The sequence below is a fragment of the Periophthalmus magnuspinnatus genome, chromosome 18 (genome assembly GCF_009829125.3).
Source record: "Periophthalmus magnuspinnatus isolate fPerMag1 chromosome 18, fPerMag1.2.pri, whole genome shotgun sequence".
Classification (NCBI taxonomy): Eukaryota; Metazoa; Chordata; class Actinopteri; order Gobiiformes; family Gobiidae; genus Periophthalmus; species Periophthalmus magnuspinnatus.
Window position 1 is genome coordinate 5,676,175 of NC_047143.1, and position 24,196 is coordinate 5,700,370.

The 24,196-nt window shown below is 38.6% G+C and overlaps 2 protein-coding genes across 3 annotated transcripts in view; both read right to left on the bottom strand.

Moving 5' to 3' along the window:
- The window catches only part of zgc:92429 (uncharacterized protein LOC445063 homolog), a 57,102-nt gene extending 52,350 nt beyond the window's left edge, over positions 1 to 4,752 (bottom strand). The window contains exons 1-4 of the mRNA XM_033983750.2: positions 4,404 to 4,752; positions 2,005 to 2,054; positions 1,472 to 1,528; positions 513 to 667 (exon numbers count right to left, since the gene is read on the bottom strand). Coding sequence (XP_033839641.1) covers positions 513 to 667; positions 1,472 to 1,528; positions 2,005 to 2,054; positions 4,404 to 4,467 — 326 coding nt within the window. The 5' untranslated portion in view covers positions 4,468 to 4,752. The remainder of the gene's footprint in view (positions 1 to 512; positions 668 to 1,471; positions 1,529 to 2,004; positions 2,055 to 4,403) is intronic.
- A 1,296-nt stretch (positions 4,753 to 6,048) lies between these two features.
- The window catches only part of si:ch211-200p22.4 (phosphatidylinositol-binding clathrin assembly protein), a 118,337-nt gene continuing 100,189 nt past the window's right edge, over positions 6,049 to 24,196 (bottom strand). For both annotated transcript variants that reach the window (XM_033983587.2, XM_055229097.1), the window contains 4 exons: positions 23,597 to 23,729; positions 16,512 to 16,568; positions 15,348 to 15,464; positions 6,049 to 13,896 (listed from right to left, as the gene is read on the bottom strand). In XM_033983587.2, coding sequence (XP_033839478.1) covers positions 13,882 to 13,896; positions 15,348 to 15,464; positions 16,512 to 16,568; positions 23,597 to 23,729 — 322 coding nt within the window. In that variant the 3' untranslated portion in view covers positions 6,049 to 13,881. The remainder of the gene's footprint in view (positions 13,897 to 15,347; positions 15,465 to 16,511; positions 16,569 to 23,596; positions 23,730 to 24,196) is intronic.

Genomic DNA, 24,196 nt, shown 5'->3' on the forward strand with positions numbered 1-24,196 from the left:
CATAACATATTTAGATCACCACGTTACCTTTTATTGTTTTGAAAATGCTATATTCGCCGAAAAACAAGAATAACTTTCATTTTTGAAGCTCTGAGTTCTCAGTTTCTTCGCTCCTCGCGTTAAGTCGCTCCCCCTTCAGAGTGCTATTACACAACACAATCGGCGTACATCCGCGCTAATGAAAGTACTGCACATCACGTCACGTTTGTCAAGTTGCTGTTTACAGTTTTGTATCATGTTTTTGTATATTTATAAAGAATTGTTGTGTGGGAGCGTCGCTAAAATACTAAAGGGTAACTCCTGTTAGCTTTAGCAACAGGTTTGATTGACAGCGTTGCTAAGTGCCTGCTCTCTGCAATAAGGGGCGTTAACTTCAACACTCTCGCTCCAGATTGGCTCTTTGGTTGCTATGATACTCGTGTACAATGCAATCAATAGGGAAATCTGTCTCTTGCGCCCCCGTCAGGGAGAATGACGTCATCACAGTTTAAAATATGAAAGTACTTGTATACCTGGGCCTCTCTCTCTGGAGGGCCTCTGCGCTCTTGGGCCCCTGGTAGATGATCTCGGCTCCGTTGGTCAGTTTGTTCTGTCCTTTGTCGGAGCTCACCTCGGGCTGAAGAGGCTCCTGGGGCTTCTCGTTACTGTGGCGCCCCCTAGTGCAGCCCTGCGGAAACACACATGCAGATTTAAAGTTAGATTCAGTGAGGTAGTACAGAGAGGTAGTACATTATAGTAGTGAGGAAGACATTTCGTAGTTGCAGTACAAGTTACAGTAACATTCGCAGTAGGGGTAGTAGTAGGAGAAGTACTTTATGGATGAAATGTGTAGTTGTGGTAGTAACTGTATTAATAGTAACACATCGGACACATCGTACATACAGAGCACTTTGGGTTTAGTACAAACTACTTTTAGTCGTAGGATCTGGCAACACAAAGTGAGGAGCTCATTCTGTTTTCTGATTGGATAATCAACATGACAACCAGAAACAACTGATGTTTACTTCCTGTTATTTCAAACTGTTTTAACTGTGCACAAATCCTATATCTGTATGGAAATGTAGAGACTACTACTGCTACTGATACTACTACTATTACTACTGCTGTTATAGTGCTACTGCTACTACTACCACCACCATCACTACCACCACTATTACCACTGCTACCACTACAACTATCGCTACTACCACTACTACTACAACCACTACTACTACTATCACCACCACTACCACTACTACCACCACTACCACTACCACTACCACTACTACCACTACTACTACTACTACTACTACTACCACCACCATTACTACCACTACTACTACTCCTACTACCACTACTACCACTACTACCACTACTACTACTACCACTACTATTCACATGAACAGTGAGTTAATCTGTCTTAATCACAGTATAAGTCCTGATTTCATGTGTCATATTTGTTCTTAGTGGTTTGTTTCAGTCGTTTTCTTACTTTGATGGAGAGAAACTCGGAGAAGTCTGTGGTTCTTTTCTTACAGCAGGACCAGCCCTGGAAACAGAAACATAAAGAGAATGAAACTGGTCCCATGTGAAACAGAAACATGGACAGAGCGAAGCAGGTCCCATGTTCGGCTTTATGTCCTAATCTTTATTTATGGAGTCGCCGCAGTGTTTCCCTTTTCTCCATTTTCACTCTCCACAAGAATCAGTGAATTTAAATGAGTTTTTCAGTCAAATGAATCCAGGACACAAAGGAAACAGGGCTTTGGATGTGTACGTGGGGCGTGTACATGGGGCGTGTACATGGGACGTGTACGTGGGGCGTGTACGTGGGGCGTGTACGTGGGACGTGTACGTGGGGCGTGTACGTGGGGCGTGTACATGGGGCGTGTACATGGGACGTGTACATGGGGCGTGTACATGGGACGTGTACATGTGACGTGTACATGGGACGTGTACATGGAGCGTGTACATGGGATTGTTCAGTTTATTTGTTCATCTTGACTTAAATTGAAATGTTCGTACCTTCAGAGCGTCGTGGAAAATGGGAACGCCGGGATGAAACACACAGGAATCTGAAAGAAAAGAAAAGCAGAAAAGACAGTTCTCTTAAATACAAACTGAAAACAACATTTTACACATAAAACGAAAACTACATGAAAACATTTGAACTTAGACAATGTACTTAAAAATAGAACTACTAGAATAGAATAGAATAGAATAGAATAGAATATGTCTTTATTGTCATTGCAACATGTACAACAAAATTTAAAAAGTGTCAAGCAGTTTAAGGCGCTGAGGAAACAGACCCCCCTCACACATACATCATACATCCCACCTATTACACAATCTCATACTAATAATAAATATATACATATATTTGTTAAGTGTGGTTATGATTGTAGGATAAAAACTGTCCTTTAACCTATTTGTCCTTGCTCTGATCGATCTGTATCTCCGACCTGAGGGTAACAGTTCAAACAGAGAGTGCCCGGGGTGTGAGGTGTCCCCGAGGATGTGTTGGCCCTTTTTGAGACAGTGGGAAGTGTGTAAGTCGGCCAGTGTCCTGAGAGGGCAGCCAATGGTCTTCTGAGCTGCATTTATGACCCTCTGGACGGCTTTCCTCTGAGCTGGTAAACCACACCTGATGCAATAGGTCAAAATACTCTCTATACAGCAGCGGTAGAAGGACAGCAGAAGTCTCTGTGTGATATTTTTCCTCAGCAACCTGAGGAAAAAGAGTCTCTGCTGGGCCTTCTTCAGCAGCTTAGAAGTGTTTTTGCTCCGGGTCAGACCTTCCTCAATCTGGACTCCCAGGAACCTGAAATCAGTGACCCTCTCCACCCAGTCCCCACTGATGGAGCGTGGAGAAATGTCACTTTACTTCCTCCTGTAGTCTATGATCAGCTCCTTTGTTTTTTTTGGTGTTAAGGAGCAGGTTATTCTCCTTACACCACCCGATAGCCGCTGCACCTCGTCCCTGTACGCTGATTCATCCCCCCCCCCGGTGATGAGTCCCACCACTGTGGTGTCGTCCACATACTTCACAATGGTGTTACTGTCATGGGCAACTACTTCTGCTATACTGCTACTACTGCGGTGGTTATTAGTACCTTTACCACCACTACTACTGCTACTACTACTGCTACTACTGCTGCTACTACTACTAATAGCTGCTATTAGTACTTTAACTACTACTATATTGCTTCTACTGCTACTACTAGTACACTACTTTAAATACTATGTTGGTTTAAATACTACGTTGGTGGTTATTACTACTGCTACAACTGCTACAACTGCTACAACTACAACTACTACTACTACTACCACTACCACTACTACCACTACTACCACTACTACTACACTGCTTTTACTGCTGCTACTACTTTAAATACTACTTTGGTGGTTATTACTACCACTACTACTACTACTACAGTACATCATGTTAGTGGGACTTCAGACTGTGTCCTGTGTGTTTCCAGAGGAGCAGCTGTTTGGGGGCGTGGCCTGTGAGGAGAGTGGGCGGAGTCACAGTGACACTTTAAACACGTGTCAGTCAAAACCAGCAACAACTGAGCAAACGACTCATCTAAAATAAACTCAATCATGTGAAGGGCTTGTGTTTGTGGCCCGGGACGACAGACGAGGGGTTAGCATAGCTCGGGCGGAACTCAGGCTACATGCTAATGCCATGCTAACTTCATGCTAACTTCATGCTAACGTCATGCTAACGGCTAAAATATAATGGAATGAATAATGTCATCTGTACAAAACTGTTTTTCTAAACCAGAGTCTCTCAAACTTTTCACACCAAGTACCACCAAAGAAAAGATTTGGCTTCACGAGTGCCACCAGGTCTAAACCAGGTCTATAACAGGACTATTCCAGGTCTAATCCAGGACTAAACCAGGTCTAAACCAGATCTAAACCAGGTCTATAACAGGACTATTCCAGGTCTAATCCAGGACTAAACCAGATCTAAACCAGGTCTATAACAGGACTATTCCAGGTCTAATCTAGGACTAAACCAGGACTAAACCAGATCTAAACCAGATCTAAACCAGGTCTAAACCAGGTCTAAACCAGTTCTATAACAGGACTATTCCAGGTTTAATCTAGGACTAAACCAGGTCTAAAAGTGGACTACATCACCGCTGTAGTTTTAAACATGAAATGATCCAAATGAGGACCTAAAAGTGCAGATCTGTCCAAGCACCACCTGAAGGAGCTCGTGTGCCACAGTTTGAGAAACACTGGTCCAGCACATACTAAAACAAAACTCACAATAAGACAAACTTTTTTTTTTTTTAAACTATATCCAAAGTAAAGTAAATCAGTTTTAGTAATAGGATTAATTATACCATGTACAAAATACACATTGAAAATATTAAATAAAATACTAAATATGATCCTTTATAACTCACCATCTTTGTTCTTGTGTGGATCAAACTTCTCCCCGCAGCCTCGGTTATAGCAGTGCAGAGCCATGTGGGCCTGTACTTTGAAGTAGTACCAGCAGTATTTGCAGTAGTAGTAGTAGTACAAGTAGTAGCAGTAGTAGTAGTGATCCTCTTCTTACACTGTCCTAAAATGTCTGCTGCTCTGCTCTTTAAAAACGTGTGCAGTTTGATCAGAGAAACCTCCAGAAGGCTCCACAGCTTCGGGACAGTTTCAGGAGCATGTGGCCAGGCGAGGGTGCACTGAATGGGGGTAAAAATAGCGCGTCTCCCCCCGTCTCTCTCCCCCTCTTTCTCTCACTCTCCTCCCTCGCTCCTCTCGTCCCTCTCTCAGCTGTCAGGACTTATCTTTCACTGAGGTGTCAGAGAGAGACACAGCACAGACCCAAGTCACTTTAGGCCATTCGGGGGAAAAAAACCAAAAAAAACCAAAAAAACCCCCAAAACAACTATTACAATAATTCAGAATTTTTGTGGAAGTGGACACTTTTCACTTGACATGGGATGTGTTTCTGGAGTACTCTGACAAACAGGTGAATATGCAAGTATAGAAAATGTTACCTGAACCCACCCACCCACCAACCCATCGACCCACCCATATTTATTTATTTTTTATTTATTTAATTTTTATTTATTTATTAAAATTTTATGTATTTATTTAAATGTAATTAATTAATGTTTTTTTATATTTTATTTTAATTTATTTAATTAATTAATTTAAATTTATGTATTTAAATAAACAATTTTTAATTTTTATTTTTTTTGTCTTTTGTCTTATTTATGTCATTTCTTTGTATACTGCTTTCACCATTATTATTGTTAATGACAATAATAATAAAATATATTTTACTTTATTAAAAACTTTAATAAAAAGATTAAAAAAAGATGTTCTCAGAAATAATATGTTTGCCACAATTGTAAAACACATCAGCTCCCATGGTTTGTTAGATTGTTCTTTTCTTCCATTATGATTTTAACAACAGGCTCTATCTGTTTGTGAACAAATAAAAACTCTAACTACCATAATAATAATAATAATAATAATAATAATAATAATAATAATAATAATAATAAATTCAGAAATTTGAAGTGCAGATGAGGTTGGACGACTCATTTCACTAAAACACATTAAGGGTGAATTTGAGTATCATAGCAACCAAAGAGCCAATCCGGAGCGAGGATGTTGAAAGTAACGTCATAATAAGAAAAACATGAAAACCCGTGGCACGCATTTTAAACACAATACTGTCTCATGTTAGTGTGGGCTCGCCTTTCCATAGATCTGACCTGTAACCTGACCTATGCGTAACATTCCAGGCAGAGCAATACTATCCCAGTGGTGTCACCCCCTCTACCAGAAAAGTTACATAATATATCTTTAACTAGAGAAACTAAACAAACACCAAAGCATGAGTACAGAGTAAATGTTGGGCTTGCATCTCCACAAACCTTATCTATCTCCTTTGATATTTGTTATAGTTTATTGCTAACATCTCTGTTTTTCTAAGTAAACACGAATTTCAAAGTTTGAGTTCTAAATAAAAAAAAAAACTTCATCATATTTCTAGTGATTCAAACAAACTCGAAAAGAAATAATCCAAACTCCAGAGGATTTAGGAATGGAAAATGACTTTTATTTCTTCCAAAAAAGAGAAAACAAACCCGGAATAAAACAAAGATTTGACTGAAAATACAAAGATTTTGAATTGAATCGTAACATTTTTCGCTCCAAATAAATACACACATTTACACAGAGGAGGAGGGGTCAGACATGTCAATCAAAAACATTTGGCATCATCGACCAATCACAGCCGCTCCTGACCTTAAAGCCCGCCCCCGAAACCTAGACTACTGTACTGCATCGTAAATATGAAAAATAATGGTTATGATTTGGCGATGTTGTTTCTAATATTTACATCAAACTGAAGCAGCGATACGAATAGTTTAAAAGATCAGGAAAAAAAAAAAAGGCAAAGCACCAAGACACGTGACCAACAGGGGGCGCCACAGAGGAGGAAACGCTGGTGAAGAAAAAGTCTTTGGGAATTTAAAAAGTTTGGAAATAGGCTACAAGATTTTTGAAAACATTCTTTCATAGCAGAAAATTTAACAAAAAATGACTAAACTAAAAACTCAGGTACAAATTAAAGTTATTTGTTTTAAAAATTTCAATTAAATAAAAAGTGCACGGTGCAACTTTTCTGGTGGAGGGACATATAGCCAAGTCTGAAATATTCCACAGTACGGCATTAAACCTGTCTATCTCCATGGAGACAACCAGGTAATGCCATGTGGCCAAGTTACAGGTCAGATCTCTGGAGCGGTGACTCTGCATGTAAGAAGAATGCAGTTTTTTGTTCTAGGTATTTTTGAGCTTTGATTTTATTTTAACTGAATAAATGCAAAATATATAAGTTTAAAGCTATACTCTGGAATATTCTACACAAGCAGATGGTGGACCTGACATAGTAACCACTGACTGTAGTCCTTTAATGTCTCAAAGACCCATTAGACTCAAGTTGCCATAAATAAAATAAAATAATTTACTAAATGAGTGACGTAAAACTCAAAATGGCTGTTTCGTTTTGATTGGCAGAAATCGCATTTTTTTTTTTTTTTTTTTTTTGCAAAACTCCAGATTTTTGGGGGAAATTTCAAGCTAGAAAATTTGATGTTGTGAGAAATATTTAGCAAACTGTTTAGCGGCTATATTACCGCCTTTTCTGGAATATAAGTTTTTCATAGTTTGTCCGGGGGTGCGACTTACACGTGAAATTATTAAAATATATAATCTCACGTCTTCGTTACTGTCACAGGGACAACCGCACGAGGACGAGACGTGTACCAGTGAGACAGACATCTGCCTCCTGAGTGGGCGGAGTTGTTCAGAAGCGACGCTGAGGATGAACAATTCAGTGGATTTATTGATTTGGAGTGAGATCCAGAGTAAACTTGTTGCTTGTTTTTTCTTCTTTATTTATCTGATTAACTGTTAATATCTTACGTTAACAAACCAGACACGTGTTCAGTTCTGTCTGTGCTTCATGCAGCTGAATAAATATAAATGTGTTCCGTTAGCGTGATGTACTGATATTCAGCCTGTTGTTCTCTGTCATCATTATTATAACTTGCCTTTAAAGATAAAATGTCTGCTCTTGGTCTCAGATATTGCAAAATAAATTTCCCCAAAAATGCGACTTATAGTCCAGTGCAACTTATATGTTTTTTTCTTCATTATTATGCATTTTTTCACTGGTGTTACTTATACTCCAGAGCGAGAGAACATTGTTTTTCCTTCAACAGCGCTATTACAATGATGTATTTTCAGTTTGAGATGGGGGAGTCCAGCACCTACTTATTTCATAAAGACTCACAGATTATGCTCACATTAAACATACTGTCCATCTTATTAAATACACGTGTAGTTATTACAAAAATACCTTGAAAAACATGTACTCTTACTATGTGTGAATTCGCCTCTCCACAGATCTAACCTGTAACTTGAGTTGTGGCATCACCTGTTTGTCTCCATGGAGATAGATAGACGTGTTTAACGCCACACTGCAGTAACATCTCCATGACGATAAGCAGGTGACAGACCCTCTACCAGACAAATTCCCTATTGCACCTTTAAGTAGATTTAAACGCAGGGATGTAGAAATTTCATCTCCTCCATCCTTATTTAGTTTGAGATAAAAATAAAAGTAAAATGTTTTCGTTTTGATTTCGTTTGATTTCCATCGCAGTGGGATCAGAACATGCTTCACCAAACAAAGTGATGCAATCGTCAGGGCAACCATGCATCAGACAGCACACGTGACAACAACAGTATCCTCAGTGGAACGGTCCATGTTTCTCTCATGCTACAAAGGCCCAAAACAACCTAAGGTCCGAAAAAAAGCACAGAAAAAAGCACAGAGACGACTTCTTCTGGCTTCTTCAACTTCACCGACTTTAAACGGGGAAAATTTAAAAGAAAATGTGACCAGGACGAGTTTGAATCAGCTGGAATTCATGTAGAAATGAACTGGTCAATGTGAGTGAGTTTCAATTACCTGTGCATGACTTTAAAGCTGCACTGTGTAACTTTCCTGGTGTCTCCGTGGTGATGTAACGGTTTTGCTTGGAATGCCCCACAGTATCTCCATGGAGACAAGCAGCTCACAGCAAGAACACAAGTCGTACGAGGCGCGTTTTAGCTGTAAAGACAACTGTAACTGAGTAAATGTACGATGGATAGGTTTAATGCCGCATTGTGGAACATTCCAGACAATTCTCAAACTCGAATTTTCCAGCTTTATTTGAGGCCTACAGTTTTAGACCTGAATCTGATTTAAAATAGCCAAATAAATGGGATTGTATGGGCCAGAAAATATCAAACAAAAGTGCATAAGGTATAATCACGAGCATCAACAAGCTACATTTGGCCACTTCAGTGTTGCTATAGTTGAAGCTAAAGCTAACACGCCAAAGCTAACACGCAAACAGGTCATTTCGCTATCCAATAATTTGCTGTATAGAAATAATACATTTGTCTCAAAAAAAAACAACCTGGATATCCGAATGACCTCAACAATTCACAGTCCGGTGCGAGATTTAAAGAACACATATTCTGCAAAACTGACTTTTTAAAAAACTTTTAACCATGTCATAATGTTGTCCCCCTCGTCAAAAACACACCTGGAGTTGCATTTTATTTCGTTCACGCTTGTTTCATTAATTAGTTCATCCAAAATCATGCTCTCTGAGGCTCAAAAATGTTCCAATGACATTTAGCCTGTTTAGTTGCGTCACAGACAAAACTCCAGATTCTCCTGAGTGGTTTTTAAGTCCATAAACCATCACCGAACTCATTCCGTGGTGAAATTGTGATCAATAACATATTTAAAAGTGAACGAAGCCACAAGAATGCATCATATGTGTTCTTTATAAGCATATGACATCATAAAGTGAAAAAATATACCAAACATATGCGGTAGGAAGGCTAGCAAACGGCAAAAGACGGAGACAAGTCACTCGACACTGGGAACTACAGGATGAGGAAGCGGACTACGGGTCTACGGGGAGCAGAGAGGGTCAAAATGGACGGCAGCACTAGCACAAGACAAGCAGAGAAAGAGCGTTAGCTGTACACGCGCGACAGAGAGGCTAGCTAGCAATTTTTATTAATTTTTTTACATCTATACAAAGGGTCAAAGCGGCTACGGGAGCAGAGGTTTGAACATGACGTTATGGCGTTTCCAAGGATGTCCAGATAGAATTGGGAAATTAGCACCGTAGTATTTAACAATTCAAAAAATATTCTAGCTTTTGAATTGTGAAAAGTCCTCAAAATGGCGCCCATGAACAGAAAACTGAAACCCATGACTAAATGTGTTCAAATGTCAATCAAATTTCATATAAATCTGCCACATTGTAAAATTTGGGTCTATGCTAAAACGTTTTGTAGGCCGTCAAACCCTCCACTAACCACAGACTGGACTAGACATACTGCTGTTGTGTCCTTGGGCAAGACACTTCAACCACCCGCCCACTCAAACACTTACTACTGTTATTATTATTATTAGCGATACACATTTACTACTAGTCATTTTTGCATAATTTTTAACATATCTGTGTAATAAAACAATTGAGGCACGAGTTTGGAGGTAAAATCGACACGTTTCAATTTTAGTTTTGAGTTTTCGGCTCAGTTTTAAAACTTAAAGAGCATATGACAGGTTCAACTCATTTCAATAAAACATCGTAATAATAATATTTAAGATTAAAATAAATAAAATCTTGCCTAGTTCTTACTAGTTTTAAATTTTGGTGAAGTTTATTATTATTTCACTTCCTGGTTTGGGCAGCAGATGTGACGTATTCAGTGGTGATCCCATAACTGTTACCTAGCAACCATAATGTAAACAAGGACCAATAGTTATGATTAGATAGTAAAAATACATGATTACAACTTTATTTTGTTAAATGAAGGTTTAAACTGTCAGAAAAATGCCTTCGGTGTTGATGATGTAGATAGAGGGATTCTGTTTTAAAACTCAGCGCTACTTCCTGTATTTTTGTACTTCTTTCTCAACTTTATTTACTTCAAACTGTCACTTAACTGATGTAAAACTATGACAAATATTTACTACAGGTATTATCCCGCCAAAAGTACTTCATAAAGTAATAAAACCTGTCATATCAACTTTAAATCTCCTCTCAAATGCAAATCTGGACATCCCTGTTTACAATGAAAATGACACTTACAAAAGGTTCGTTAAAGATGCCAAAAGGGCTGATATTCAACAAAACTATTTCATTCATATTATTGAAAACCCCCAAATTACAAATTTCAAATATAATTTTCAGAAAAGCTATGCGGCAGGAGTCACTCAGTGCAAATCTTTAGCATGTGCAGTTAGCAACAAAACGTGATTATTTTTACAAAAAACAAAATGAAAAGCAAATTTGTGTCAACTTCATTTGGCTCAAATTTGGCACGATTTTTGACACGTTTTTAGAAAAAAGCCCTCGATGAAAAACAGACGATTGTGTAACAAATATTAACATCATGGTGAGAATGGCATAGTTCTTTGACAAGTTTGGATCAAATTTACAACAAAACTGCAAAAAACAACAATCAACGTAAGTCCAAATAGCTTACGTTAAGTAGTATTTATGGTGATTTTTGATTTTGACTTCCAGAAACAACATCGGTGAGTAACAGTCAAAATCATAACAAACTTCATTGGATTTTTTACTTTTCCAGTAAAAGTGAACAATTATATTTTACCCAAAACACCTGCGTCGTTTTGGCTGTGGGGACTTTTACAGACCGGGCATTTGAATCAGACTGAGACATGATTTTTAAAGCTGTAAAAGCAAAAAAGTACAACGATAAAGTACTGTTGTGTATACTGTTTACTTCACTACATTTAAGAGAACGTATCTGTACTTTCTACTTTGCTATATTTTTCAACTGAGAAGTAAAAAGTCATTTTTTCCAACATGTTCACGGTCAAATCCTGCCTGAAGGTGAGTCCTGAGTTCAAGACAAAACTCTATAAATAAAAATGACAAAGAAAAATCACTTCTGTGGAACAAAAATCAACACAACTCTTGATTTAAGCAGTTCTCAAAATCTCTGAAAAACGTGTACTTGTTTACTCTGAAGTACACTTTTAAACAAGTACTTTTAGACTTTTTCTTGGCTCCTGTATTATTTTTCCGTTTTAATTTCGACTCGTCCTTTTCACAGTGGATTCGAGCGAAATATGGAACTTGTTAAAACGTGAAACTGAAGTCGTTATAACCTGTTTAACGAAATAACGATCTTGTGTTAAATAACCAAATCCACGACAGGCAGCTCATCTGTTCTGTGTTTATCTGCGTTAGCTCCAGTCTGATTCGAATGCTACGTCTGTAAAAAGCCCCTTTTTACTCAGAGCGAAATGTGGAAACCAGATGATGTAGTTACATTCTCCTCTTCACAGCCACCAGATAAAAACGCTCTTATTCTAATTTGAGTTTTGTGGATTTTGGTGTCATCAAGGCTAAAACAAAACACTCCATTTAGCAGCGACGGAGGCCACACTTTCGTAACTCATTTCCTTTTTGGGGGAATAAAAATATGCAAATCTATACTTACAAAAAAACCAAACAATTTCGACAACAGTAGTTTGCGTGTTGTCGAGAATTTCAGGGGCTATAAAACATTTGCTCATGAATCACTTTAAAACCACTTCGATCAACGACACATTCGCGGAGGCCTTGACTGAACAGAGGAGTAAATGAAAACATAATTGGTGGAAAAGTTTGTTGACCTGTTTGAACGGGATGTGGATGAGGGAGCGAGAGGTTTTCTGAAACAACTAGAGGTGTAACAAACAAACAAACAAACCTTCATCCTGTATTGAGCGTGCCCAGACCTGACGGGCAGCTACGGGAAGCCACACAGGACAAACAGCCCCAGTGTGAAATAAAGCTTACTCTGTAATTCTCTCTAATTACTGGGGCTGTACCATAGACTGTATAAAAGACGTGGACTGAGGGAGTGTGAACGCTCCAGTCAAATGAAGCTCATCGAGGCTAGCAGCTACAGACGGGAATTCGGAGAAAAGTTTCGTATTTGGAATTCCGACTGCGAATATCATAGCAACCGAAGAGCACCGCTGGTTTAGCAGGAAGCGGGGACTTAGCAACGCTGTCAATCAAACCTGTTGCTAACGCTAGCGGGAGTGGCCTCGGGGAAAGAAGGCGCCTCATGTGTCTGTTATTATTAATGTTCATATCTTGATTTACAGACGCAATAGTGAAATAAAAACACCAGGATCTTGTAAAGCAGGTTAATACGAACATTTAAGACCAAAATGATGAGTCTGACAGCAGCAGGTACAGAGAGAGGAGCGACGATTTTTCAATAGAAAGTGAATTGGAGGTGATGGAGCTGGAAGCGCCCATGCTCACTTCCTGTTTGGAACACGGTGTCTAGCGTGTAAGCTATGTCCATTTATATATACAGTCTATGGTTTATCCACATGAAACAGACACAAGTTTCAGTGTTAAATTATTCTTCAGAAAGCAAGGATATTATTCAACCCCAAAGAGATTTTTGTCAGTTGAAAGGAAGTAAGATTAATTAAAGTCATAAATTTAATATGACATGTGGAGCTGATCCCAAACACATAAAGGCTCAACATTTGTGGATCAACAGTGGATTTCAGTTCTACAGCCCCATGTCCTGCCTCTGAAATTATTTAGATCAATATTAATTTTCTTATTTCTACAATAAGTTGACCCTGTTAAATATTGTTTTTTTTAACCCCATGGCTAATACTCATTAACTTGAGTAACTTTTTCATAAAACTGTATGTCTCAGAATAGTTTTCAGACCATTTCACTCCATATTTTTACTCCTTTTTCAGTAATATAATGTATAATGTAACAGTTGGCTTGTCCCATGTAACCAGAAAAGAACTTTTATAATACTGGACCTTTTTTGAGTGTTTTTTTTACTCTGTTAGCATGAGTATGTTCACTGTTAGCCTTTGAGCCTTGTTCTTGAGGATCACATGTTCTAGACTTTTGAAAATACCAGATTTTGGGATCAGATCTGGCTCTTACTTGCGTAGTAGTTCCCCCAAATACTTGAATACTCTCTGCTTTGTACTTGTACTTGAAAAACTGCTAAAACAAAGTACAAAGACTGGCTTTTCTACCCACCTCTGCCAAACTATATCAAATCAAAAGTCAGTTGTTTCAGAAGACCACTAATATTAGCCAATAGGGCAGCCTCTCCTCCTCTTCATCACATCCCATCATGCATCAGTCCTCAGACACTTCCTGTGGCCTGATTGCGTTGTTTTCTCCATCTGTCCGTTCCCTCCCTCTCTCTTTCTCTCTCGTAGTTTGTTTATTTGTTCGTTGCTTTTGGCGCTCTGCTCTCCTCCTCGACGTTTGGATTTTACATAAACTGCATCTAAAGTGAGACAGAAAAGACAACAACAGTTAGTTTGGGATTTCAACATCTGTTCAGAAAAAATCTACTTTGTTAGAAACAAATGGATGGAGATTTATGGCAGTTTGATTGTTTGACTAAAATGTCCTGGTTAAGACCTGGTTTAGACCTGGTTTAGTCTTTGTTTAGACCTTGTTTAGACCTGGTTTAGTCTTGGTTTTAGACCTGGTTTAGTCTTTCTTTAGACCTGGTTTAGGCCTGGGTTAGACCTGGTTTTGTTCTGTTTTTGTCCTGGTTTGGACCTGGGTAAGATCTGGATTAAACCTGGTTTAGTCTTTGTCCTGGTTTAAACATGGTTTAGACCTGGTTTAGTCCTGGTCTTTGTTTAGTCTTGGTTTAGTCCTGGTTCAAACCTGGTTTAGATCTGGTTTAGACCTGGTTTAGTCTTTGTTTAGACCTGGTTTTAGACCTGGTTTAGACCGGGTTTAGACCGGGTTTAGACCGGGTTTAGACCGGGTTTAGACCGGGTTTAGACCGGGTTTAGACCGGGTTTAGACCGGGTTTAGACCGGGTTTAGACCGGGTTTAGACCGGGTTTAGACCGGGTTTAGACCGGGTTTAGACCGGGTTTAGACAGGGTTTAGACAGGGTTTAGACAGGGTTTAGACAGGGTTTAGACAGGGTTTAGACAGGGTTTAGACCGGGTTTAGACCGGGTTTAGACCGGGTTTAGACAGGGTTTAGACAGGGTTTAGACCTGGTTTAGACCTGGTTTAGACCTGGTTCAGTCCTGGTTCAGTCCTGGTTCAGTCCTGGTTTAGACCTAGTTTAAACCAGGTTTAGCCTTTGTTTAGACCTGGTTTAGACCGGGTTCAGAACAGACTGACATTTTACTCTCATATTTGTTGGAGATAAAGATGCCGTTCTCTCTGAGTGGAGCTGAGCCTGAAGAACACTGTGGATTGAAACACACTTCTGCTTCTGTCCAGGTTCTAATAAAGGACTTTTATTCAGGAGGTAAAAGAGCCTCAGAACTGTTATTGACAGCATTTTGGACAAGTACATCCACGCTTTTCAAAATTTGCAAGTATCTTTTTAAATAATAGTGATGAAACATAATACTTGCACAGTGCTTTTCATGACACTCAAGGCCTGTTTTTATTCTATTGCGGCCGAGTCTTTGAGTAGCATCAACATCTTTGATATTGCAACTGTATCCTCGGATGACCTCCACTGCACTTTCTTTTTACAACTATGTAATAAAGAATATTTTTTTTCTAGGTAATTCCAACTAATTTCAATATAATGTATGTTTTTAATGGTTTTACGGTTATGTTTTTTATGGTTAATACAAAATACCTTGAATTAAAACAAATCTAACCTAAACAACTAACTCTTACCTTGTCTAAACAAAAGACGTCAAACAGTAGACCATGTAAATATCCATGTTACGTTGTGTTGTGGTCATGTGTACCTGTGCTCCGGGGAGGGGGGCAAAGGGGTTGGTAGGTCTGACCACAGGCTGGTTGTACATCATGGGCTGAGGAGCCATGACAGGGACCCCTCCCATCTGACCCATCTGAGGAGGGACCTGAGAACACAGACACGTTATGAAGTCTTAATACTGGGTTTAAAGTGGACCTATTCTGCAAAATCAACTTTTCAGAGCTTTTAACCATGTTATCATTGTTTCCCCTCAAGATTTACCCACCAGAAGTCATGCGTGTTTGAGCAATTTTTAAAAGCTTATTTTCAAGACACCATTTTGGTGATCAACCCTCGTTTTCACGTTTGATATAAATAGAAAAAAGATCAGGTGCGGCACGACATACAGCTGTCCATCGGAGGTGCCGACAGCTACACGGGGCTCTTTGTTGTGATTACGTTTACGACATCAGGTCCCATTGGGCGCCACAGTTTTCTAACGCGGAAGTCAGTGGACGGTCATTTTTTTTATTAAGTCGTTTTAGATGAATATTAATACATATTATTATAAGTGAGTGTCATTGAAACTGTTCATGCATAAAACAAGTTCATTTTGGTTTAGAAAAAGAAACTATTTGCTGTTGAAAGTGATTATATCTCACGAGTAAAATATGTCTTTATTTTGCAAAGAGAACTTGTATTTCACAATTTCAATTCGTCTTCATTCCAGACTCCATTTTTAAAAACAGACAAGGACAGTGACAATACAAACAGTAAACATTTACGTTTTAAAAAGACAGTTATATAGCAGTTATTTGATTTGGTTTTGGTGATTTGGTACCGCTATTATCACAAGATTTCATGAGAACTAGAGAGAAGAAGGGCCACTTGCACTACAGAGCAAGAGTCACACTTTCAGCAGCTTTCAGTTCATTAACCAACTGAACAAGGAACATTTACTATACATATTTGATTATTGTAACTGTAAATTTACATTCTTCTAATTATGCTGTGTGACGTGCGCAGCTATAAAAATCAATCAGTGATCACCAATTGACTCATCTTTTGCTTAAAGACCTCCAAAATGACATTTATTTTGAACTTGTGTATTAGCAAACTCAAGATGGAGTGTGTAACTGTCATGTTTTATTTGCCCTGTAGTTTAACACTCGATTCACAAACAAAAGGAAAACGATGTTCTCCTTAAACTCACCATTCCATAGACAGGCACTTGAGGTGTGGCCATGGGGAACGCCACAGCAGCCGGACTCTGAAGAAACAACACAAACACAGAAAGGGTTAAAAACAAAAGAATCAGGTGACTCCATTTGTTATTTACTGATGTTGATTCATTGATAATTAAAAAGACATTTCACATTGTGTACGTTTGTTTTGGTGGTTGTCAAGTCGTTTAACCAATCAGAAAGCAGAATGAGCTCCTCACTTTGGGTTTCCAGATCCTACGTCTAACTAACCAGCCTGTACTAGACCCAAAAGTGCTCTGTATGATATGATACGTGCTCAGAATATGACACAGACTCACAGGGTCAGGTGGGGTCGGAGTATTCAAGGAACAGGATTCTAAACGAAAACAATGGCCTTGAGCGCTAAAGTTGTTCCGCAATTCGAGCACTGAAATCTTAGAATGTTCCACAGCTTGACGTTAAAATCTTTCTCTATGAAGACAAGCAGATTTTTACAACCAGCTCAAGTTACAGGTCAGATCTGTGGAGAAACGACTCTGCTCACATTAACAAGGGACGGTTGAAGGTATTTTTGAGCAGTAAAAAAAACCAAACACCTGTAATTGGATAAATGCAGTACTGTGGAACGTTCCAAGCAAAACAATAACATCTCCGTGGACATAAACAAGTAGCGGACCCTCCAACAAAAAAGTTCCATAGTGCACCTTTAATTTAGTACATGTGATTATTAAAAATCCCTTAAATTCCCTTTCTTAAACTAATTATAGCGTTGCCAGATTCCACAGTTGGCTCCTTACCTCGTCTGTCATAAATATGTGTAATCTTCGTGTTTGGGGGATTAGTGTTTGTGTTAGCCTGTTAAGGCCTGTTTACATGGCAAAGCTGGCCAGGAAAATTTTGGATTCTGACTGAATTTGCTTTTAGACGTAAACGATGAAGTGTGGAGAAAAACTCTTTTAGTTGTGAAAGGCAGTAGTGATCCGTCCTGACGCACTGCACTCGGAGTAGTCTTACCTACTGTTTACAACTTTGGGATCACTTTAAGACCGTAAGCTTTTTTGGGGGGCATTGCTGGCAGACTTTAAAGTAAAAGTACACAATGCAGAGAAAAGAGAAAACCGGTTTGTCCAGTATTTATGATCTCAGAAGGCCCCCCATCCTCATACACCGTTTTCAGGGGAGCGCAGAATGAATGAGGACTGAAAATGCACTTTGTTGTAGCGTAAAACAGAAGCCAATCCAATATCAAAACAATGCAGATTTGTGAAAACTTGCGGACATGTAGAGCGCCCCTTAGCCTGTTTGCGTGGAGATGGAGTGCGCGTATGCTAGCAGCCAAACTGCGCAGCATGTAGCAGAGGTACTTAGCAGCCCCCCACTGGGACCATCATTAGTCTGGGCTTTTAAAACATGAGAGAGACAAGCTTGGCGTTCAGCTGCGCTCTCTGCACAAATACAATCCACTTCACCTCCACGGGAAATGTGTTTACCTCCCACGTAGCCTGGCAAATCCAGACTGACATCTCTGCGTATCTTTTACACAGATGGGTATCAGTCTGGTCACCACGCCCTCCATTGCGCCTCGAGCCAGGACTAAACTGTATCGTGCAATTGGAGGTTTATTTCAGTTTATTTACGCGCAGTTAGAAAAGCACGCACAGGAAAAAGAACTGTTCAGGTATCGGTATCGAAAAGCAAGTATTGTTAAGGTATGGGTATAAACTTATTTGTACTAATTCAGTGTTTTTATGTTGCACTTTATCACCAAAGCTACGTTCTGAGCTGTGTTCACTGACAACGGCAATAAAAAAATCTTCTGATTCTGATAAAAATAAATCTTTTCATGTTAAAAAACTGAAAATTTCATCGTACATTTGTTTTTATGAGCCTTAGAGGGAGCAGGATTCATCAAAAGTGTGAATAAAGCTAAACACTGCTCCACGTTTATCTATTATGATGTGATTAAAAACTCTAAAAAGTCCATTTTGCATAATATGTGTTCAGGACTGTACCTAATTTCAAACCACGAGTCAGAAACATCTTTAGTTTGAACTTTTAGCCCCAACTGTCTGGGATAGTGTCCTGCGGTTGTTTCCTTATAGTCCTCAAATCTCTGCTACTATTTGTGTTTTTGTCAGTCTTCAAAATGCACCATGACAGAGAATCAAGAGTCTGGCAGTTTCCCATGTTTCTTCGTAACATGTGCCAGACCGGACAAAAAGAGGTGACCCTGTCAGTAGCTTCTGTATTAGTTGATAGTAGTGACGGGACTTCCGGCTCTTTTGGATTTGTTTTGTGTCAAAGAGCCGTTTTCGCCTGCTCTGCTTCTGTGCTGATTCTTGCGTTGGTTCACCGTTAATTAGGATAAAAATTAGAAAGAAAAATATTTGGTTATTTCAAAACTGAGATCTGGTTCCTGCTGTTTCAAAAAAGCAGAAAAAAGGCACATATTACATACACAACCTTGATATTTCTTCTTGTTTAGCAGGGTTTTACTATACAATACTATACAAAGAGGAGCATTTATCTTTATTAGAATAAATCAGGTACAGGCACTTCTTCCTCCCTCTCTCCTCTCCTCTTTTCTCCTCTCCTCTCTGCTGTCTGCTGATTGATGCTTTGTCGGCATAGAACCATCTTTCAAACTGAACTTTTAACATTCCCTTTGTAGTCTCCTTCAAAGAGCCACTTTCACTGCAAAAAAAATACACAACTTGAATGACATGTACTCAGAATATCAATCGTAGTTTTGACTAATACTGTTTTTTTGCTTTTTTTTTTTACTTTTCAAACCAAATAATAAAAAAATGGGCTTTCCAAGTACGACTGGATACAGTTTTCCAGGTCTATAATAGAACATATATCGACCTATATGAGTTTTTTCATGGCTAATGCCGATATCGATTGTTTAGAATTCAGAGCCACTGATATTTTGGGCAGATTTGGATCATTTTCTCCAAAGTATGTCACTTAAATTAACAAAAAAGCCAAGCCATTTTGTACCTCAAACCTTTACAAGAGAGGGCGTAGTCATGTTTTGTGCAGTTATCACTTCAAATTAAAGTGTTGTATTTTTTTTAAGTCCAAGTATCGGTCTGAAATACTCTAATAAGAGGCCAAACACACTGCAGGCATCAGTATTTACATGCAGTGTGTCGTAAGATTAAGACTTTCGTTTGAGGAAAGAATGACCCAAAGTAGGACAAAAAGTCTGAGATCCGAGGACTCATGGTGCCCAAGCTGAGTCTCGTCTTAAGATCATAGACTGTATATATAAATGAACATGGCTAACCTGCTAGCCGCCGCGTTACAAACATTGGTTCTGCATATATACTGCGTTCATGTGGACCTCTACTAAAACAGTGTTTAATAGAGCTACTATATAAGATGTGCTGTTGTTGCCTTCTCAAAAGCAACAGATTAATTGTTTACTTTAGTTAGTTAACGTTGCATCGGTAATTAATTATAGCATCGTTTAATCAAGGAGCTCAAATGATTTCTATGATTTTATTCCATTTCCACAGAGTAGGTTGGCAGGTGTCAGATGTGGAAGCCTGAGTTGTTTTCCAGACATGTGCGTAGGCCTGTCACGATCCCACATTTTTGTTTGATTTATTGCTGAAGAAAATGTAGACGATAAACGGTAATATTTAAACAAATTTATGCCACTGACACAGCAACCTTAAAGTAGAATTATCCCCAAAAAACTATTTTAAATGTACAATATGGCTAAAAAATACAAGAGGCAATAAACACATAGCAGAATGAAACACTTTGGCAGTTAGTTTTTATGTATGGTGAGTCATAGAAGTTATTTATTCAACCCTCCACAGCTCAAATCTAACCGTATAACAGGAAAAAATAACAAAAAGTCCCAACTAGTACTAAGAAAAAGTACTCACGATAAATAATGACTCCCAGAAATGACTGTTCCATCAAACACATCTTGAATGATAAGTCCACAGAGTATTTATCGCGACGGGCCGCCATGTGTGAAGCGTTCATGAGCATTTTTCAACACGGAAATACATTTTTTTTACTTCCCGAGGACCACATAAACGCAGCATATGTCTGTGGCTGTTCAGCAGTTACCATGGTGACACAATGCGCACATGGTGGGAAACGCAAACGCAGCCTGATCAGTTTTTAGATTGTCTGAAAACTCAAGAAAAAGCAGGATATTATCAGGAGCCAATACGAGTGTTCATGGTTCTGTTTAGGTGTTTGATTTTCAACAAAAAAGGTAACTGAAACACTGTTGGCTAATGCTAGCTATCTATGTCATGTTATTTGAAAATCAGCTCCAGACCGTTCTTTCTGGTCAGATCGTGTTAAAATAAAGCTCAGATTAAAGTCTAAGGAGTAACAGAGCTTCAGACAGAGCAGTGCCTATAGTTAGCTTCACCCCCCCAGAGAATGTTGATGACACCAGCTGCAAAGTATCCAAAGTAATCAATGTGACACACTCGTTCCAAGTAGAAACCGTATGCATGAAAATTATTGAGTCACCGTGTCCTTGTGTTTAACAAAAGAAAACATTTACCTCTATATTTGACAAAAGGATAAAAAGATGAGTGAAAAACAGTTGTTCAAGATAAGTACTTACATAACTAGTATAGAACATTCCATTCTGCAGCAGGGGAGACAAAAAGATAGAGCGAAACAGTAGAGAGATTGATTGAGAGAAAGATAGACAGAAGAGAGGATGACAAGGTTAAGACGAACAAGTTAAGAGGAATGAGGACAGGTCAAAGAGCGTTCACCAAAACAATCACAGGAACAGAGGGGGGTAGTACTCACATACATTTACTTGAGCAACTTTATAAAGAAATTGTACTTTTCGAGCAGCATACTTTTACTCCTACTTGAGTTTTTTTTTTTATTGAAGTAACAGTACAAGTGTTTATTAAAGTAAAAGTACTCATTCTTCTCACTGTGAGTAAGTCTATGAGTGACAAAAGTTTTATGTTGACAATACGAAATGATTTAAACATTTGCATTCCTTGCACCGCTCCTTCAAATATGATTTAGTTTCACATTTTTGTTTCTATCCTTTGAAAATACTGGATTTTGTGCCTTACTTCATATTTTGCCCTTCAAATTTAATTAACTTCACATTATAAATCAGATATTACATCCCGACAGTTACTCTTATTAGTACTTTTTCCCAAATACTTTTCTTGGTATGACTACTTTGTACTTCTACTTGAGTAATATTATTCTGAAGTAATGGTACCCTTAGTTGAGTACAATTTCTGGCTACTCAACCTCCTCTGTACCGGAGAAAAGGAAGACAAACGGATGACGGTGCAGAATGGACAGATTAGAACAAAACGATGATAAATGAAGAAGGAAGGAAGAGAGGGATGAAAATCGGAGGTGGAGGAAATAAGAAAGTGCAGGGTTAGTGACAGTTTGGCTTCGTAAGCTCAAACTCAGAGTCCAGAGATCAGGAGCCGACCAGACCTGCCAAATACGATCAACATGCACGGGGAAAACTGCTGCACTATGGGAAAAATCTTTTTAAAACACATATGTACTGAACCAGGCAAGTCACAGCAACTCATGAAGTTAAAGTGCATATAAAAGGTTTTCATGTTTTTTTCTAATTCTGACTTGGTTTGGTGGGATGGTACCTGTGGTTAATATTTATCATAGTTTTACACCTTTTAAATGGAAGAAAATGCTGAGAAGAACAGTACAAAAACACAGGTAGCAAGTAGCGCTGCGTTCTAGAACAGAATCCCTGTGCCTATGTGCGCGTGAGTATTTTCATATGTGCATCTTTTCTTTGTATGTTTTGTATTTTATCTTCTGTCTATGTCTTGTGTTTTTTTTTTTTACTTTGTTGTGACGCACTTTGTGAACTCTGCTTGTGTAAAGGTGCTATATAAATAAAGGTCATTATAATGTCACCAACACAGAAACTCCATCCAAAATGAGAGATAGAAAAATGCCTTCCTTATACGGAAACTATCAGTTCATTTAATAAAATAAAGGTGTTGCCAATTATTTTTTTGGTGAAATAGTGACTCCTGTGCAAATTATACTGGTTTTGGCCCTTGTTAACATGATGGTTGCTAGGTAACACTTACACAATTACCTCTACGCACGTCTCATCTGCTTCATCTGCTGCTTGTGTCCAACCAAGAAGTAGGCCTAATTATACACTTCAAGTACGCCTCACAGGTTCTGGCGATTCTCTAATTTCTACTAAATTTAGTTGGATAATACCTGCTGTAAATATAAATTATAGTTTCACAACAATAAAGAAGCAATTTACAAAGAAATGTTGAAAAATATGTTGTAAATGACAGGAAGTAGAGTTTTATTTTAGAGGGTTCCATGTGGATGACATTACGCTGGAGACAATTCTATCCAAAACAATTTACACAAGAAACACATTTAAAGGTGTTTTTTTAATATTTGTATTTGTTTTATCATAACGTCTGTGTACATTCGCAGAGTTTTGTCCTACTGTACAGTGTGGTTGCTAAGTAAGTTGCAAGCGTGATGTCATAATTTACAACCAGGAAGTAAAATTTGAAACCTAAAAATATTGCCAAACCGGGAAAACACGTTAAAATGTTTTGCCAACTGTTAAATCAAATGATCTTAAGTGTGTTTCAGTAAAATGTATTTAACGACATTATGTAATTTTTTGGTAAAATCATAAATATAATGACATGAACTAATGTTTGAGCGAAAAACAACTCGATCTAGTCATATGCACTTTAAATATAGCAAATATTACCACACACAACTTATAATGATTCATAGACATATTAAAGATGCACTATGTAACTTTTCTGGTACAGAGTTTGCCACCTGCTTGTATGGAAATGTAATTATTTTTGCCTGGAATGTTCCACAGTAAGGCAATATATGTATGTCCATGGAGACAATCGGATGACCCCAGCAGATCAGAGCCAGGTCAGATCTGTGGAACATTGCTCCATGGACACAGGCAGGTGAAGGACCCTCCAGCAGAAAAGTTACATAATGCACCTTTAATAAGCAACTATATCTAAGGACAGAATGTGGTGATGTCACGTGAACACAACCCATAGTTTCGTGTACTAATGCCGCTCACCACATGTTGCAGGGGCATGGGTGGGGGGCCCATGGGTGCAGGGCTCCATTGGGTGGTGGACAAGGTCTTGTTCTGCCAGTTCTGTCCCCCCGTTAGCTTCTTCTCCCCGGGCTGCGTCCACTGCATCTCCGGCCTGAGCGAAAAGACGGAGTTATATGGCTTTTTTTTTTGTAATGCATTTTTTATTGTAATTTTCAAATAATAATAGAAAGGAGGAGGAGATGCATTTCTATACATTTAATACCAAACATGAGAAAACCTGCTGTAATAAATAAATAACAAAATAATGGAAGGTAGTTACAAGGTTCCTCACCCCTACCCCCCACCCTACCTGCCCTTGAAGAAATCTGTCTAAAACATCTGTATCTCTACCATAAACTGTATAAAGAAGTGGACTAAGTGAGTGTGACGTTGCCCACGGCTCCAGTCAAATGAAGCTCATCGAGGCTAGAGCAGTTATAGCAGCGAATTTGGAGCCAATTTCTATATTTGGAATTCCAACCGAGAGTAACATAGCAACCAAAAAGCCAATACAGATTATTAATATTCGTATCTTGATTTACGGACAAAACAGCAAAATAAAAACTCCAGGATCATGTA